Consider the following 18,853-nt stretch of genomic DNA (forward strand, 5'->3'; position numbering starts at 1 on the left):
GTTACGGGGGACTTAAATGATTGTTATACTGATAACATGAATTAATTATAAACACTAAATACAGGTAAAGTGTAATCTATCATTTTAGCACTTGAAAAGAAAACCAATGCTGAATTGCAGAGTCAAAGTCAGAGTGGTAACGATACTGAAAGATGAATAAGAAATAAACTAGAAGAAACCTTAGATAAACAAAAAGTGTATCATTACAGTTATTGTAAGACAAGCAAAACTAATATAATACTAAAATAAAATCGATATTTAGAAATAAAGCCATGATAGGAAGAATAAAAGAGGGGGAAAGGACAGCTAAGTGATTTCATAAACCAAATCAAAAAAGAAACTCGACAACTGTAGGATTTCTTTCCCTGTGTAAATTCTGACAGTCCACCAGATGGTGGCAGCAATGCATCAAAAACAGGTTTTACTGCCATAGAAAAGAAGAAAGAAGAAGAAAAGGTAGCGCCATAACTTGCCCCTAATTTGTTGTTTTGCTATACTTCAGTGAGAAGATCATATAGTTTTACTTTATGTTTTCTGTAAAGAAAGACATTCGGTGGAGCTAACTGCTGTCATCTGTCAGCGACGTTAGGCTAGGCTATATTATATTATATAGGCTATATTATATATATGTTAACGTTCAGCTGCAATTTGATGTATGTATATCCATACATCTTGTAATTATGATTGTCTTTTATTTTGTTTAAGTTTTTTAAAAAAAATTGTCGTCATTGTCATTATTATCATTAATGCCAACATATTTTTGTGTAGCTGTTTCAGGATGAGAACAAATAAGTCCTATAAACTTGTTTTACACAAGAAAGGCTTTGGTGGCAGCGGTGAGTCGATTTATTTATTTTTTAAGTTTAGATTTTAGTGACCTTGAAAGATTTGCCTTCAAGCCTTTTGTTTATCTACAACAGATGACGAACTGGTTGTGAACCCCAAGGTTTTTCCTCAAGTATGTCTGCGGGATATAATTGAGATAGCCCACCCCACTGATGAATATAGGTGAGCCTGAATTGTTTAAACACAATATTATTTTCCAGTTATTGGTTCTTTGCATTTAAAATCAGCTCTCCCCCACACTCCCCTGATTCCCAGCCCTCTCCTACTTCAAGTCAAAAACCTTAAAGAAGACCTTCAGAAAGGTAAAATATGGGTGTGCTTCAACATTCTTTGTGTGAATATTCTAATTACTTATGTGTGCTGTAACTAGGGATAGCATCCCTGGGTAGTGATTATCGGAGCGGAAGATTAAACAAAAATATTACATTAATAAATTTATTATGCATGCTTTAAAACTGGCCTGGTTCTAAGACTGCACACTCACAGTTTTGTTCCATATGCAAAGTACAACACAAAAAATGAGCAAAACCAGAAAATGCATTTTTTTCATCATCATAGTACATTTAAGAAAGAAAATTACAACTTGCGCCACATTTTTGAAAAACCCAAATGCTAAATAAAATAAAAATCCTGACCTTTGTGTTATTTGTTTTTACCATCAACAATTAAATTAGGTTGCCCATCTACAGAGTCAAACGCACCCTATCCCTTATTTGTGGTGTCATGACCCTATGCAATACTGATATGAAGCAATCATTAATAATGGGGTTTAGAAAGAAAATAACTAAAATGCTACATTGACATAAATATTGAGAACCTTTGGCATTCTGCCTTATACTCTCTGGGTTTAATTCATAATGATGTAATAGTTACTATTTTAGCATCAGGCTTCAATGTAACAAAGTTTGAAATAAGCGAAATGGTCTGAAAACACCCCAGTATTGTGTGTGTATGAGGTGCCTTTCCTGTATCCACGGTGTTTATCACACTGACAGGTGGCATTACTGTTTCCTGCTGCATGTCTTAGAAAATGTAAATCTTTAGCTCATAGTCTCACTCCATTTTCTATACCAAAATTAATTTGCATACGGTGCAGTTTATAACTGATTGTCATCTGAAACTCTTTTTAACAGTTAAGTTTAATAGAAGGTTCTTAATAGAAGAATATTACAACCTTTCATTTGCTCAATAGCTGCCATCAGTCAGTTACACATGTTAAATATTAACAATTATAATATAAAAATGTAATTACTTTATGTAAATTGTGCATACAGCATAGTTTACATGCCATAAGTATATTTAACACTGGTAGGCATTTATTAGTATCACAGGAAGACAGTATATTTTGAGATTAAGCATTGCGAGTCCTTCATAATTCCTCAAGTTAATTTATGATTCTTACAATGTTTAATGCAATTATTTTGCATGAAGCTTTTAATTAACATTGCAGTAACACTGAATAATTTCAAATGAATTCTGGCAGCTTATTTATACTGCATGTAAAATTGTTGTTCCTTGGTATTTGATGAACACAGTCTGTTGTTTTTGCATAGAGACAATCAGTGTTGACCAGACTGTAGCACAAGCCTTCAAACTACGGGCTTACCAGGATGTCATTGTCAACGTTATCAATCCAAAGGTATGTTCTCTGTGACAAATGTCTTCATATTTAGAAAGAGAATCTCAGTAGAAATTTTCCTTGCAGGATGTAACACTAGACCTGGTGGAACTGACGTTCAAAGATCAATACATTGGCAGAGGAGACATGTGGAGATTAAAAAAGTGTTTGGTAGGTTATTTGTTTTGCATACTGAATTATAAAAGTTGGGGAATTATTTTCACCTAATTCTGTCAATTGCAGGTAAGCACCTGTGCTTATGTGACACAGAAGGTGGAATTTGCAGGAATCAGGTACAGAGCTTTTATTTCTTTGTAATAAATTTGTTTTTATTGTAGTGTGTTGCATTGTTGTTGTTGTTGTTTTTGTACATGATGCGGTCTGTTGTGCAGAGCCCAGGCCAGTGAACTGTGGTTAAAGGGTGAAAAAGTGACCTGTGGGTACATCAGTGAGGACACCCGGGTAAAAATGGGTTACATTAAAACCTGCCAGTTTGCTAAATCTCTTTATTTCAGCATTGCTTATTCCTCTTAAATGCTTTTTGAGGCAGGTGGTGTTTCGCTCCACATCTGCCATGGTTTACATCTTTATCCAGATGAGTAGTGAGATGTGGGACTTTGATATTTATGGTAAGTTATAATACTCAATACTTAATTTAACGTATTTGTGTTAGTTTGTCTCAACATTGGTGGGCACCTTTCATATTACTATGGTAACAGGTGATCTCTACTTTGAGAAAGCTGTGAATGGATTCCTCTCTGATCTTTTTGCCAAATGGAAGGTTTGGAAATTTCTTTTTCTTTTTACAAGGGTAGAATGGAATGGAATGCCTATGCCTATTGTGAATATTTGAATATTGCTTTTTATGGTCAATATTTCATTGTAAGTGCTTTCAACAACAGTAATTTCTTGTTAAAATAGGAAAAGAATTGCAGCCATGAGGTGACAGTTGTTCTTTTCTCACGTACATTCTACAATGCCAAAACAGTTGGTAAGTCATTTTTATTGATCATCATCATCATCATCATCAACAACAACAGTATGATTTACATGAATCCAGTAATTTATAAAAATTTAATTTCCTCAGATGAATTTCCTGAAGTTCTCAGAGGGTCAATTAGGCAGGACCAGGAATGCCGTTTTTTTGAAGACTTTTACAGGTTTTACAGCTATTTTTGGCAAATTTGATTAATTTACAGAGGTATGCCGTATAGTTTTTTCAGCCTTTTTATGTGGTCAGGGTTGTTGCTCAGAATGAGAGGCGTGATGAGTGGATGTCATTGCTGGTCTCTATAAAGAAGCTTTTTGTTAAGTATCCATTGCTGGTGCGGCTTGAAGAAACAGGTAGAGTAATAAACAAATGACTGATGATTTTTCTGGATGTATTTTTCACTGTTTTTTGTCCATTTACTTTCATGACAGATGGTGGCCCGGTTGGTTATAACTCTACTGCAGCTCAAGGAAACTATCTGGAAGCCATTAATCTTTCCTTCAATGGTAAATATAAGTGAAAAAATAAATATGTATATGTATGTAATGTACAGTGCATACATGTATTATATATGTGTGTGTGTGTGTGTGTAAATATATATATATGTGTGTGTGTGTGTGTGTGTATATATTTTGGGAAGTCCATTTTATATATATATGTGTGTGTATATACTGTATGTGTGTGTGTGTATATAGAATTGAGTGACTGGCAGTTATAACTGTCTTCTTCTACAGTGTTTGACAAGCATTACATCAACCGTAACTTTGACCGCACTGGCCAGATGTCGGTGGTCATCACACCTGGGGTTGGAGTGTTTGAAGTTGACCGCCAGCTCATGATTCTTACCAAACAGCGTATGATTGATAATGGTATGTGGCAGTAAAAACGAGTTTCATTTAAATTCACAATGTACACAATGAAGGACAGTTTGCTACTTTTACCTTTGTAGGTATCGGGGTGGACTTGGTGTGTATGGGGGAACAGCCTCTACATGCAGTACCATTATTCAAGGTAAATTACTGCAGGCATGTGTAGCAACGCTCACTTTACTTTCACATAAAATTTTGATTTATTTTTTTGCATTCATTTTAATTTGCATTTTTATATATTTCTGGGATTTTAGTAAAAAAAAAGTCCATTATAGCATTCTCTGAACAACTTTTTGTGACTGCTAGTTTACATCATTTTAAAACTGTCCTGTCCTCGAAACAATTTGGTTTATTTGTAAAAGATCAATGTTGATCTTGTTGTGATACTTCTTTATAGCTGCACAACAGGATGATGGGTGTGGACTCTCATGTAGGAGATGATTATCACCTTCCTCACTGGATCAACCACAGGCAAGGCATTTAGAAATATTTATCTAGGATGATCATATAAATTACATGTGTGACGTATGCACAGATTTGTTTTAATCTTACGTGTATTGTTTGGTCATACCTGCAGCTTCTATACCTCCAAAAGTCAAACCTCTTGTAGCTCCTTCACCCCTCGAATCACAGTGGCTGGACTCAAGGTGCTGGACTATCAGTCTCTCTCTTTACATATATACGTGCATAGATATATGTGTGTGTCCTTGTTACCCTGTTGTTTTATATTTCAAGCTTTTATTTTTATGTCTTTTCTTGTAGCTCACTACAGAGAAGTTCAGATTCAACAAGGACCACAGTAAGTATCGTCCACCTCATTTAACATAGTAATATTATATTCATTTTTAAAATAATATATATTCAAAGTGGCCACAATTATCCCGAGTTTTTCCAATAATGTAACAAATATCAGCATTGGAAATGTTATGTTAGTACCATGAAAAAAACAGTTACCGGTAATCACGTCTGGTTTGCTGAAAGGATTGCGATACCTACATCAGATATAGCTATCAGATATAGCTCTTTGCCTCGCTGATGGGTCCTGATGTTGGGTTCAGTTTGACTGGACGTCCATTGGTAGAGTAGACACAGTCCCAGTTGTAGTTCCAGTTGTAAATCATTTTTCTAACTGTAAACTGGTGAATTTCTAAACACTTTGAATTCACTTTATAACCATTTTCAATTTTATATAAATAAAACATATCTTGATTGCCGATCCTCTAAATGCTCTTTTTGAGGAGACATGGCTCACATAAGTACTTGACTAGTGTGGCAATCGATGACAATTTAAGACAAATGAATGCAGAAAACCGTAAAATCCCCAAATGTTAACATACTTTTTCTTTCCTCTGTTCTCCAAACCCTCCCCTTCACAAAACATTCAGCTCTCTGTTCTCCAAAGGACACTGAAAGCAGTCTGCCTATACAGGTGGACTACGATGCCCATGATATCCAGGTGTTCAGATTACCTGGTCCATCACGATTTAAGAGGACTCCTAATTTTAGGTATCAAACTGCTCTGTAATAGATGTCAGTTCTTTCTGGCCAAACCCAAACCCTGGCCTTACTCTGGATCTTGTAAAAAAACATTTTTTGTAAAAATCAAATTTTGTTTCATTCAGGTTAGGGCGAGACAAAGAGATAGGTGGAAGAAAAAGTTTGGGCTCCCTGGAAGTGACTGCATGCATAGGGGTATCCCCCCCTGTTCGGTTTGAAGGTCCTGAAGAGCATAAAAGTGTAACATCAAATGATAGTTTAGGCTCCGTGTCCAATGTGCTGCTCATTCCCCGTCTACCTTCAGCCCAGTATGAAGTTAGCAGTTCCTTGGGATACACGAGCACCAGAGGTGAGGCCTTTACAACTTCACCGGGAGTTGATCGGTTGTGTCTCGTGTTAGTTTTTACCTACTAATTTTTTATTTTGTTCTGGCAGAAATGTTAGAGAAGATGGAGTCACAGAGGGACTCCAGTGCACCAGGAAGATTTACAGTGGGGAGTGCTGAGTCCCCAAGGCACATCCGTCCTGGATGCTACACCCCCCAAAGAGCACTCATCAATCCTTTCACCCCATCAAGGATGCCTATGAAGCTAACCTCCAACCGCCGGCGTTGGATGCACACCTTCCCCATAGGTGAGGAAAGACAGATTTGTTGGAAACAAAGTGATGTTTAATAGACTTAATTTTGTTTATTTTACTGTTATTAGCATTTTGATACGCCTTAGTATTTAAGCCATGACAGTCAAAATACAGGCTCCATGATAAAGCAGATTCATCAGTGCCTTTAAACGCTTTAAAAGGAATTTGAACTTTGGGAAATACAGGATGTTTTCAAAGACATAAAAGGATTCTTAAGAGAAAATACAATATTAAGGCCTTTGTTTAAGGAGATCAGACGCCGAAACAATCGCTGCCTGGCACATCTGTTATGAACTACACAATCTGTTAACATGGGTGCCAAAACGAAATGCCTTTGCTTCTTGGCGCTTTGCAGCTATTGTCAGCTCTTCCGCATTCAGATTCAGATTCAGATTCAGATTTACTTATTGCCATTGTTCATGTAGTACACAGTATTACACAAGACAACATAGAGGAGACAATAAACACTAGAATAAGATAAATAAAATAAGACATATATATATAAATAGTAAGGAATAGGTAATGTGTATTCCTATAATGTGCAAGAGCAGCAGTTAAGTTAAGGTTAGAAGTCCACAGTGCAGGTCAATGCAAAAGTAGTGTATTGTTCATGGCTGCTGCTGTACATGGTGCTTAAGTGATAAGTCACTTGGTGTTCAGCAGCCTGATGGCAGAGGGGAAGAAGCTGTTCATGTAGCGGGAGGTTTTGGTCCAAATGGACCGTAGTCTCCTGCCTGAGGGGAGGGGGGAAAACAGTCCGTGACCAGGGTGGGAAGGGTCGGCCGTGATCCGACCTGCACACCTCCGGGTCCTGGAGATATACAGGTCCTGGATGGATGGAAGCCTGCAGCCGATCACTTTCTCGGCAGCGTGCTGCAAGATGGAGTGAAGGGACAGGTTGACCGCGTCATCCACAGATCTGTTAGCTCTGTAGGCGAACTGCAGTGGATCCAGGAGGGGGGTGGTGATGGACTTGAGGTGTGGCAGGATCAGGCGCTCTAAGGACTTCATGACTACAGAGGTGAGCGCCACAGGTCTGTAGTCGTTAAGCCCAGTGATCCATGGCTTCTTGGGGACAGGGATGATGATTGAAGTTTTGAGGCAGGCTGGCACCTGGCACGACTCCAGGGAGGAGTGGGGGAGGATCCAGAGTGAACCCGGCGTTTAGCCCCTTTCACAATGGACAAAAATAGCATGTTCTTTCAGGTTGACCCTGGTCATTTCTGTTCTGTGAAAGTGTTGTGGCATTTCTTCAAAAATGCGGTTCACCTGCAATATGAGGATGTAAGTCCTTCAGAGACTGATCTCTGAAGCACTTTACTCCATTTTTTCAGTCAAACAAACCAAATGTGTGGCTACGCGATCTTTAATGGATGACGATACATGAAGCACGTCATGCTCGCTAAATTTCACCCATTGTTTATTTACCTATAGCTTGGGTAGTGATATGACACAGCTTTTTATCAATCATGGTAGCTCAGCAGAGGATAAAACCACTGGATAAAAGCACTGCACCACTGTTGTCTCTGCATCCTCCACTGGTGTCAGGAATTTAAGACTTGTACAGACACATTAGTTGCTAACATAAATTTATTTTCAAAGAAAATTACTTGGACATTATTCAGGAATTACTCACTTCTGTAGTAGCCTTATCACTGGAGCAATAAATCCGAAAAAATAGTAATGTTTAAACCTCTCAACAGCTTTCTTGTGTACAGCCTTAGCCAGTGACCATTGGGTTCTTAGTCATGCATTTTTCAGGACTAGTTCTCACTATTGCTCAGTTTGTTTGGATATTTAAGAATGATGAAGGCATCTCAGAGTTTTGTAGGATGTTCTTCTGACCTCCTTGTGTTTTCTGTTTTTTTTTGTTTTTTTTAAAACCTGATTGGCACTGACAGCTGTTCTGGACAAGTGTGTGTGTCTTTTGACGTCGAAATCTTCAGAAGTGTACTCAGACAGGCGCACGAACCAAGTTCACCACAAATTGAGACCAGAAGCCAACGTTGCTTTTCAACCTTGTACAAGGGGGGCTCCACTCCGTTACAGACACGTCTGCTGTCGCGCTGTCCCGGAGAGAGTCTCACCCCCCCCCCAGAGTTGGTTCTTTTATTAAACTCAGCACAAGACACAGTAAAAGGCGTTTCCATGGTTACAGAGTTTGCATCAACTCAGTCACATTGCACATATTTTGACTATATCGAAGCGGCCCTCAGCCTGCGCAGAGATGCACAGCCTTGAGAGCTCTAACCCAAGCAGATATCACACATTGTTATTCTGTTCTCTTCACAAATACGCTCACATAAAGTTTCCCAGTTTACCCCAGTTGATCCTTCTCACATTATCCATGAAACTACTCTACTTTCCCTCACTTTCCAAATCATGTCGAATCAATTTATTTCACTGCAGTTTACCTCTTAGTAAGACACAGAAACATCTCAAAGATAATCAGGAGAAATAGAAGGCCCACGTACTACATGAAATGATGACACTTGGTTCCACTCCTCTTTGCCAAATCACAATTCCAGATGTCAACCAAAAACACACCAAATAGGCCATTGCCCAAATATGGCCCACAACTGTACATTCTTATTTGGGTCAACATACCATGTGGAATAATGACACTTGAGTGGTCCACACTATTTCCAAGATATGACCCACAGCCAAGTCATAATGCATACATATCAACCAAGAGCTGACCAAATAAGAACTCACTCAAATGGGAGCCACAGTTGGCTCTCAGACTTACCCTGAACAGATTCACAGTGGATGACCTTGTCTAGCCTGCACAGAAGTCACAACCAAAACAAGATAATTTTTAATGTCAAATACTGGTCTGAATTCGTGGCTACATGCAAGCCCCCAAAAACCGTGTTGAATGGTGGCCGGGCAATGTTTCAGTGTTCTTGGGACTCATCTGGGGGTTTAAGATGAATAAACCTGTTAAGAATTGAAGAAATTAACAGACACAAGAAACAACTAATAAGCAGTAAAGGACTACCCTTGAGAAAACCTTTGAAACAAAAAACAAAAGAACAAAAAAAAATTCAGGCAAAATCAGTGGAACAATTGAAAAAAAATGAAAAAGGTGACACGAAAAAAATCAGCCCAGCATCATGGCTTCTTGTTGCCCTTTAAATGGAACATATTGTGCATATTATGCAAACTGACTATTCCATTTCTCTATAATGTGTGTATTTTACATTTTGACATTACCTAGCATCAGCATAGCAACATGACAATCACTCCACCATAGCAAGTACATCATGGTTGGACAATGAGCTATTTTGCAGGCTGTTCAGCAGTGCTCTCTGGCTCACATCCAGATTACCCATTGTTAATTATGCCATATTTTGGCCAAAATGGACTAAGTTCATTGATAATAAGCGGAGAGTTAATAAGCGTTTACAGCATTGCTATATGTTTAAACCTAACAGTTTAAACCTAACATTAGGAAACAATAATAATCATGCATCATGATTTAACCTGTTGTTGTGCAAACTGCATAAAAAGATGGAAGGCGGAGTCCATTAAAGACAATGCATTTATGGGACAGCATTGCAGGTTTTTACCAAAACTGTAGTAAACATGGGGGTGCCACGAGGGCCCAAATTACAATTTCCAATTTTTGAGGATCAAATAAAACTAGGAAGTGCTCTGATAATAATTACATCTATCCACCCCACTTCTTCAACCCCTACATTTTCTGCAGGTCCCTCTGGAGAGGCAATTCAAATCCATCATCAGATGAGACAGAACATGGCTGACCTGCAAGGCCAACAGACAAATCCTGCACATGGCTCAGCTGAGCTGTTGGAACTCGTCTGTCCTGAGGCCACTGGAAGGTCAGACACCAATTCAACAAGTTTTTTTGTTGACTTATTGTAAGCTCATTTTATAAGAATAGGATGGATTCCTTTATTTATCTTTTAAATCTAGAAAAACACTCTCAGGACAAGTGGGAGAAACTGGCCTTTATGTTGGGGGATTGATGGAAGAATTGACTGCAAATCCAGAGAGTAATGGTGGTAAGATGCCTGCTGATGCGACTAGAGTTGTAAATATTAAGTTGTAGTTTTGAGTTTTGAAAATATTTTCCATATAAAATTTGTAACCATTCCATAAGGATGCTTGCATTTTCGTAGGCTCAAAAACATTAAAAAGATTTACCGGTAGTCAAATCTCACACACACACACACACACACACACACACACACACACACACACATACTCACACACACATATACATGCTCAAAAAAATTAGAAGAACACTTTGAAAACACATCAGATCTAAACGGGGGAAAAATTATCTTAAATATGTTTCCTGATAAAAAAAAAAATAGGTGATGTATTAGTAACAAAATAATGCCACAGAATTTGATAGAAATGAAAGTGATCACCCTATAGATGGGGGAAATCAAAGACACCCCAAAAATGAAAGTGAAAAAATGATGCAGCAGACTGGTCCATTTTGCCAAAATGTCATTGTAGCAACTCAAAATGATTCTCAATAGTTTGTGTGGCCCCTACGTGCTTGTACACATGCCTGACAACGTCGGGGCATGCTCTTAATGAGACGATGAATGGTGTCCTGAGGGATCTCCTCCCAGATCTGGACCAGGGCATCACTGAGCTCCTGGACAGTCTGAGGATCAACCTGGCGCCGCCAGATGGACCTAAACATAATGTCCCAGAGGTGTTCTATTGGGTTTAGGTCAGGTGAACGTTGAGGCCAGTCAATGGTATCAATTCCTTCATCCTCCAGGAACTGCCTGCATACTCTAGGCACATGAAGTTGGGCATTGTCGTGGACCAGGAGGAACCACTGCACCAGCGTAGGTTCTGACAATGGGTCCAAGGATTTCATCCTGATACCTAATAGCACTCAGGGTGCCATTATCCAACCTGTAGAGGTCTGTGCGTCCTTCCAGGGATATGCCTCCCCAGGCCATCACTGACCCACCATCAAACCAGTCATGCTGAATGATGTTGCAGGCAGCATAACGTTCTCTACGGCATCTCCAGACCCTTTCACGTCTGTCGCATGTGCTCAGGTTGAACCTGCTCTCATCGGTGAAGAGCACAGGGCGCCAGTGGCGTAGTTGCCAATTCTGGTGGTCTATGGCAAATGCCAATCGTGCCGGGCAGTGAGCACAGGGCCCACTACAGGACGTCGGGCCCTCAGGCCACCCTCATGGAGCCTGTTTCTGATTGTTTGGTCAGAAACATTCACACCAGTGGCCTGCTGGAGGTCATTTTGTAGGGCTCTGGCAGTGCGCATCCTGTTCCTCCTTGCACAAAGGAGCAGATACCAATCCTACTGAGGGTTTAAGGACCTTCTAGGGCCCTGTCCAGCTCTCCTGGAGTAACTACCTGTCTCATGGAATCTCCTCCATGCTCTTAAGACTGTGCTGGGGGACACAGCAAACCTTCTTGCAACAGTACGGCCATCCTGGAGGAGTTGGACTACTTGTGCAACCTCTGTAGCGTCCAGGTACTGCACCATGCTATCAACAGAGATGTTGATCCAAGCCAATAATAACTACAGCAGTAGAAAGTCAGTCAGTAAAAAATCAGCCAAAAGAGATGAGGAAGGAAAAAAATATCAGTGGCCTCAACCTGGAAAGCCATTGCTGTTTTGGGGGCTGTCTCATTTTTTCCCCTCTGATGCACCTGCTGCTGATTTCATCAACAACAAAGCAGCAGAAACTGATTAACAACCCCCTCTGCTTCTTAACTGACCAGATCAGTATCCCAGACGTTTGACTGATAGGTTGCTACACTCTGATTAAAAAATGTTATTCTAATTTTTTTGAGCAATATATATATGTGTGTGTGTGTGTGTGTGTGTGTAATTTTTTTAATTATATAAAAAACTGCAGTGCCATTCCTAAATGCATTGTCTTTAATGGACTCTGCCTTCCATCTTTCTATGCAGTTTGCATAAAAACAGGTTAAACTGATGCATCATTATTATTGTTTCATATATGGTTATGATTATAGTGCTTGTCTGAAAGGGGCTATTGAATATGAACTTATGAACTATGTAGTAGATGTAGTTAAGTTCAATATTTGGGCTGTGCATTTGAAAGACAATAATGAAAATGTGATTGACATTTAGAATTTCACCTTCATAACTCCAAGTGGAAGAACCCGAGATGAGAAGGGACTTTCAATTTAATAGATTTTTCTATTTGGTGTGATGGCCAGCTCTGGGAAGAGGTTTTACATTTGTTCTTCCAAACCCTTTCCATTTAAGAATGATGTAGACCAAATGATCTCAAATCTATTGAATTTACCACAAGTGGACTAGTCGAGGTCTAGAAACAACTCACAGATGATCAAGAGATTTTCAAGGGCCTCAAAACAAGCATTTATGTAAGCATTTATTTCCAAGCATTTATGTAAGTGCAGTGTTTTCGCCTTGCTATGAGGTTAGAATTCTTTCTTTTTGTTGTAAGAATGTAGTCTGAAAATGTTCTGACCACACTTTATATAACACATCAATCTAAACTACAATGCCAAAACTACAATCTCATTGAATTTCAATGGTCTTAATTTATTAATTGTATGCTTGATGGATTTCTTTTTCATTTGGGATTGTATGAAACCTGTACAGGACTTCCAACCCACTGTGCCTCCTTATTTGATGACTGTCCCCTCAGCAGTGCTGACCCAAGTAAGTGCTTCATTTAAATAGACTTGGAACAAAATTGCATTCATGAACATTGTACTGTAGCTGTACCTCAGGGACAGGCTGATTTTGGCAGAATAGGTATGTCATTGAATCAAGGAGGAGCTTTTGAATCTGCACAGGATTATTGAGTGTTGACAGGCAATTTTCTCTTTCTGTCTTCAGTGTGTGCAAATAGAAAATTCTGCATTCATAAAGTCATATGTATAAGATTACACCAAGTCTTTCTACTTTTCCCTTTCCGCTGACTTCTATTTTTTGTTATTTCATGATGAAACACCTTACATTAAAGGAAGAATTGTTTTTGCATCATGCTACAAATTTGAATCAGTCTGATCTATCTTTTTAATACCATCCAGTGAATATGGTGTACATATCTATAAATACTAAAGACAATTTTTGCATGTGACTATGACTGTTTCTTATCAGGCTGTTTCAGATTTAAAAAAATCTGCATGTTTAATGTGGTGATTCCTTCAGGCTTCTAAATTGTAATACCTAATTTTTCTCCCCTTTCTTCTATTCTCTCTGTATTGTCTTTAACATCTTTATGTTTTCCCTTCATTACGTCTCTGTGCCTTCCCTATTTTTGTGTTTCTCAATCCATTGTATCTACCATTTGCTGTCGAATTTGTGTATACTTGGATGCATGCTTGGATTCATGCGTGTGTTTGATCCTGAAGCCCTCCTGCTGTTTGCACCCTTGACAGTGCCCAGCTTTTGTTGTACAGTGGGGGTGGATTGGAAGTCTTTGACGACACCAGCTTGTCTGCCCCTCACCACGGACTATTTTCCAGATCGCCAAACCCTTCAGAATGATTATACTGAAGGCTGCTATGACCTGCTACCACACAGTGACCTGGACAGGTAGACAAAATGCTGTATTGTTTGAACATTTATAAACTGTTGAAAAATATTGTTGACATGACCACCTGAACAACATACACTCATCGAATACATTATTAGGTACACCTGTTTAATTGAAGATGTGGTCAAAACAACTTGAATAAATTCAAACTGAGAATCAGAATGAGGAAGAAATGGGGAAGCCAGACAGGCTGCTCTGAGTATTTCAGAAACTGCTGATCTACTGGTATATTCATACACAACTATTTTACAGGTTTACAGAGCATGGTTCTGAAAATCCATTGAGTGGCAGTTTTGTTGACAAAAATGTAGAATGGGCAGACTGGTTGGAAAAAATAGAAAGGCAACAATAACTTGGTACAATCAAGAAATGCAGAATAACATCTCCGAACACACAACACATCAAACCATGAATAACATGGGCTACAGCAGCAGAAGGCCACACCGGTTGCCACTCCTGTCAGCTCAGAACAGTAAAGTGAGGCTACAATTTGCACATTTCTACCAAGCCCCCAAGTACCAATTGAGTGTTGTTTAAATGCCTACCTGAGCATTGTTGCTGACCATGTCAAACACTTTATGACCACAGTGCACCCATGGTAATGTACCATTTCACAAAGCTCATAATATCTCAAACTTATTTCTGAAATAACACAATGAGTTCACTGTACTCTAAAGGCCTCCACAGTCACCAGATTTCAGTCCCATAAAGCACCTCTGGGATGCGGTGGAATGGGAGATTCACATCATAGATGTGAAGCCAACAAATTTGCAACAGCGGTGTGATGCGATCATGTCCATATAGACAATCTCTGTGCAACACCTTGTTGAAAGTATGCCACGAAGAATTAAGGCAGTTCGGAAGGCAAAAGACGGTCCGACCTTTTACTAGCAATTTAATTTTTAAATGGCCAGTGAACATATATCAAGTTGGCTAAAGATTAATATATTTCTACTTTTTTTTTAGGCGGGAAGAAGAAGCAACTGTAAGAACAGCTTCCGAAGTGTTTGAGGAGTTTATCTGTCAGAGACTGATGCAGGGGTATCAAATCATTGTTCAGACTCATAACAGGAAGCCTCAGCCATCTGTGTCCACACCTCTTGGCAGCAGCCCTCTTTACTCCAGAGGTTCATAAATATTACACTTTTTTTGGTGTATAGAGCAAGGGCACATTGCTTCTCTATTTTTAAATAGAGAATATTTAAGTAATATTTATGTAAGATGTGCCTTTTGAAGTAGTTGAGGGAAAAAGGTACAGTGGTTTTTCTGTTATACGTGGTGGTCACAAATATACCATATATACATATGTGTTCTATCTCCTTGAATGCTTTTAGGCTTGGTTTCCCTGCGTCGAGCAGAAGAGAAGGAGAATGTTTATTGGCTCAGCATGGGCCGTACCTTCCATAAAGTTTGCCTCAAAGACAAAATAATCAGTGTAACTCGCTATTTGCCAAAGTGAGTATATGATATACACACAGGACATGCTTTGCATGTGCTTTTAGAGCTGTCTTATTAACATAGTCCTTGATCTTTTTAATGTCTAAGGTACCCGTGTGAGACTGCTCAGATCCAGTACAGTTACAGCCTTTGTCCATCACACTCAGAGGGTCAATTTGTGTCCTGTTGGGTGGAGTTTGGTCATGAACGGCTGGAAGAATACAAGTGGAACTATCTGGACCAGTACATCTGCTCTGCTGGGTCTGAGGACTTTAGGTAGACACAGTTGTAATATGTTTTATTGCCAATCTTAGATACTTCACTCCTTTCTCTCTCTATAGTTTGATAGACTCTCTAAAGTTTTGGAGGACTCGGTTCTTGCTTCTGCCTGCTGGGGGAGCAAGGCGAATGGCAGATGGTGAAGGGCACTGGGATATTTATGGAGAGGCAGTGGGTACTGCAATGGGCGGATCTGGGGACTGGGTCTTGCTGGACAACTTCATCCGCTTCCTGGAGGGCCTGAACCGCATTCGTCGCCGACATCGCTCGGACAGGATCATTAGAGTAGTATCCACCAATTTTTCTATATCCTCTGACTGTTTGCTCTTTATTGTCCTGCAAATTTTCATAACTCCAAAATGTTGTTTTACTATTTTGTTGTTCTCCATATTTTTACTCACTCGTGGATGTGAATCAAACATTATGATTGTATTTCAATGACAGCTGAATTTCCTAATTATATAAAGTGATATATAGTAATTAAATATACATTACATTGCTGCAATCAGGAATTAGTTTGAGATTATAAAAAACTATTATAGTTTAAGTTGATTAGAAGCCAGAAAAAATGGTAAACAGAATTAATGACAACCATTTAATGCTGTACTGTTTTCATACATTTTGTGCTATTGTTTTTACATATACAGCAAAAGGGGACACCAATGAAAGGCCTGCAGGTTGCTGGTACTCTCCCTTCTTATTCTTCTGAACACATGGCTCCTCCTCAAGGCAAAAAGGGCACATCTGCATTATCAGTCTTACTGGAGATGGAGCAGAAGTGAGTGTCTATTGGTGCCATATTTTACCATATGAGCAATGTTGGTTGGGTAGGATTTATCTCTCCTTCCACTCAGGACACTGGATGAACAGCAGGGAACAAAGCCCTCAACAGCTGTTGCTGACCCCTCTGGTATTGCAACAAATCTCATGTATCTGGACAGTCCTCGCAAGGTGACCAGCTCTTTCATGTATATGCACCAGAATTGACAGTTTAGCTGCAGGCATGAAGATTCTGAAATCAAATATGATTCTGCTTTATGACTATTTTGCGGTCTAGTCTTGGTTGAAAATTGTATTTGTAGGTTTGTTCAAGGGGCCTCTGCTCTTTTTTCTTGCCTTTTATTTGCATTTTCCCCTATTTCTGTGTTCTCTACCTGCTGCTAATCTATGCCTGGTTTACGCTCTTCCTGTATGCTGGCAGGATGGTGGCTTCATTTTGGAATTTATTCGTAGCCCTCATTCTTCCAACACCTATCACTCTCAGGTCAGTAGCATTGTTTAGGGGGAGTATGCATGTTAGCTATGAGGGGACATTTTTGGGGCAAAAGAAAATCTAACATTTTCAAAAGCTGTTGTATCAGTGCAACCAGTGGCAGTTCAAATATGCCAAAATGTTTTAATTTACTATTACTTGATGAGCTGAACCATAGCTGATCATACTCATTTTCGCATGTGTTCTCATTGAGCTTTCTCTGGATATTCTTCACAATGTGAATGTGATTTGAGATATTTGGCTGACTATCTTTCTGCTTTCTGCTGGTACTGAGCATGGAAGTGAGCATGCTTTAAATGGTTTACTTGCATTGCAATCTTGTAACTGCTCTTGTTCAAGAGTAACATGCAATTGCAAGAGTAAAAACAGTGTTCTGCTCACCACAGCCCCTTAGTCGCTTTCAGCTCAATTTCATTTCTGCTGACCACCAGATGCAGCACTTTAAGCAACGAATAGTCCCCATTTGCAGTAATTATACCAACACTGTCACTTGTGAGCCCTGGAGGACCTGAAGGAGACTATGTCTTCCAGTATCATTCCAGGCGCATTTCCTCATTTGCTTCGCTAATAGGCCTACTTATAAAGCTAACTGTCACTGGTAGTTTCCTGGCTGTCGTCAGTTAGTGCAGCAACCATTTGCCATCCAGGAGCTGCTACAGCACCTTCAGACAATCCCTGCATAGACTGCAGCAACTGTTGAGAATAGGTAGAACATAGAAATACATTATATTAATTAAAATAAGCTGCCGGTAGAGTCGGGTTGGGTGGGTCAGCGGGATCGGAGGTCAGTAGGTCAGTATACAGCTTATGAAGGCGGCGATACCTGTAGATGGATACAGAAGGGGGGGAAGCAGAAAATCTATACAAGAAATAACATCACTAGTCTACTTGGTGAGGAGGAGAGGAGACCATGACAGAGGCCTGTCAGGTGATCATGTTTCTGGCAACCTCGGCCTATAGCAGCATAACTAAGATGTTAACCTAATGATTAGACGACCCCCTAAGTATGATAATTTGTCTCTCTAGGATAGTAACTGGAACTACAGAATTAGTGATAATAAGCTTTTTCAAAGAGGTAGGTTTCTAATCTTAAAAGTAGATATGGAGTCAGCCTCCTGTACCTGGACAGGGAGCAGGTTCCACAGCAGGTGGGCCTGGTAGCTAAATGCTCAGCCCCCCATTCTACCCTAGAGACTCTGGGGACCACAAGTAGACCAGCATTCTGAGAGTGGAGCGGTCTATTTGGATGATAAAGTGTCACTAGCTCCTCTAGGTAGGATGGAGCTAGGCCTCTGAGGACCTTGTAGGTCAGAAGAAGAATTTTAAAAATCATTCTAAATTTAATGGGCAGCCAATGAAGAGACACCAGTACAGGAGTAATGTGATCTCTTTTGTCAATACCTGTCAGAACTCTAGCTGCAGCATTTTGGATCACCTGGAGGCTTCTTAAAGAGTTGTTTGGACACCCTGATAATAAAGAATTACAATAGTCCAGCCTGGAAGTAACAAATGCATGGACTAACTTTTCAGCATCATGCCGCATCAGTAGTTTCCTGATCTTTGCAATGTTTCTCAGGTGGAAAAAAGGCACTTCTAGAGACTAATTTAATGTGTGAGTTGAAGGATGGATTTTGATCAAAAGTTACTCCAAGATAGGGAGATACCATCTAGTGATCATGTGATCTAATCTATCCCTGAGAGGTTCAGGACCAAACACCATGACCTCAGTTTTTCCTGAGTTAAGGAGCGGGAAACAAACAACAACAGTCCATTCATTATCATTTAAATTTAGCATATGTTTTGCATAAGATACTTTGTTAACTGCAGGAAATAAATAAGGAT

At 39.5% G+C, this 18,853-nt stretch overlaps 1 protein-coding gene across 12 annotated transcripts in view; it reads left to right on the forward strand.

Annotated features, from left to right (window-relative positions):
- The first annotated feature begins 429 nt into the window (after positions 1 to 429).
- depdc5 (DEP domain containing 5, GATOR1 subcomplex subunit) overlaps positions 430 to 18,853 on the forward strand; it is a 29,801-nt gene continuing 11,377 nt past the window's right edge. For 2 of the 12 annotated variants that reach the window (XM_057056377.1, XM_057056379.1), the window contains exons 1-33: positions 430 to 653; positions 769 to 836; positions 921 to 1,008; positions 1,102 to 1,148; positions 2,400 to 2,485; positions 2,552 to 2,635; positions 2,708 to 2,757; positions 2,857 to 2,926; positions 3,015 to 3,093; positions 3,184 to 3,245; positions 3,386 to 3,455; positions 3,552 to 3,624; positions 3,705 to 3,808; positions 3,887 to 3,961; positions 4,190 to 4,324; positions 4,405 to 4,466; positions 4,722 to 4,795; positions 4,902 to 4,971; positions 5,087 to 5,123; positions 5,710 to 5,830; positions 5,947 to 6,170; positions 6,257 to 6,454; positions 10,173 to 10,305; positions 10,400 to 10,488; positions 13,080 to 13,139; positions 13,838 to 14,021; positions 14,989 to 15,149; positions 15,357 to 15,477; positions 15,568 to 15,735; positions 15,801 to 16,023; positions 16,386 to 16,516; positions 16,593 to 16,689; positions 16,940 to 17,002. In XM_057056377.1, coding sequence (XP_056912357.1) covers positions 628 to 653; positions 769 to 836; positions 921 to 1,008; positions 1,102 to 1,148; positions 2,400 to 2,485; positions 2,552 to 2,635; positions 2,708 to 2,757; positions 2,857 to 2,926; positions 3,015 to 3,093; positions 3,184 to 3,245; positions 3,386 to 3,455; positions 3,552 to 3,624; positions 3,705 to 3,808; positions 3,887 to 3,961; positions 4,190 to 4,324; positions 4,405 to 4,466; positions 4,722 to 4,795; positions 4,902 to 4,971; positions 5,087 to 5,123; positions 5,710 to 5,830; positions 5,947 to 6,170; positions 6,257 to 6,454; positions 10,173 to 10,305; positions 10,400 to 10,488; positions 13,080 to 13,139; positions 13,838 to 14,021; positions 14,989 to 15,149; positions 15,357 to 15,477; positions 15,568 to 15,735; positions 15,801 to 16,023; positions 16,386 to 16,516; positions 16,593 to 16,689; positions 16,940 to 17,002 — 3,333 coding nt within the window. In that variant the 5' untranslated portion in view covers positions 430 to 627. Of the gene's footprint in view, positions 654 to 762; positions 837 to 920; positions 1,009 to 1,073; positions 1,149 to 2,399; positions 2,486 to 2,551; positions 2,636 to 2,707; positions 2,758 to 2,856; positions 2,927 to 3,014; positions 3,094 to 3,183; positions 3,246 to 3,385; positions 3,456 to 3,551; positions 3,625 to 3,687; positions 3,809 to 3,886; positions 3,962 to 4,189; positions 4,325 to 4,404; positions 4,467 to 4,721; positions 4,796 to 4,901; positions 4,972 to 5,086; positions 5,124 to 5,709; positions 5,831 to 5,946; positions 6,171 to 6,256; positions 6,455 to 10,172; positions 10,306 to 10,399; positions 10,489 to 13,079; positions 13,140 to 13,837; positions 14,022 to 14,988; positions 15,150 to 15,356; positions 15,478 to 15,567; positions 15,736 to 15,800; positions 16,024 to 16,385; positions 16,517 to 16,592; positions 16,690 to 16,939; positions 17,003 to 18,853 lie in introns of those variants that run through there. The other 10 variants (XM_057056381.1, XM_057056378.1, XM_057056380.1 and 7 more) reach the window with 10 other exon arrangements.

This window comes from Takifugu flavidus, chromosome 15 (assembly GCF_003711565.1).
Source record: "Takifugu flavidus isolate HTHZ2018 chromosome 15, ASM371156v2, whole genome shotgun sequence".
Taxonomy (NCBI): Eukaryota; Metazoa; Chordata; class Actinopteri; order Tetraodontiformes; family Tetraodontidae; genus Takifugu; species Takifugu flavidus.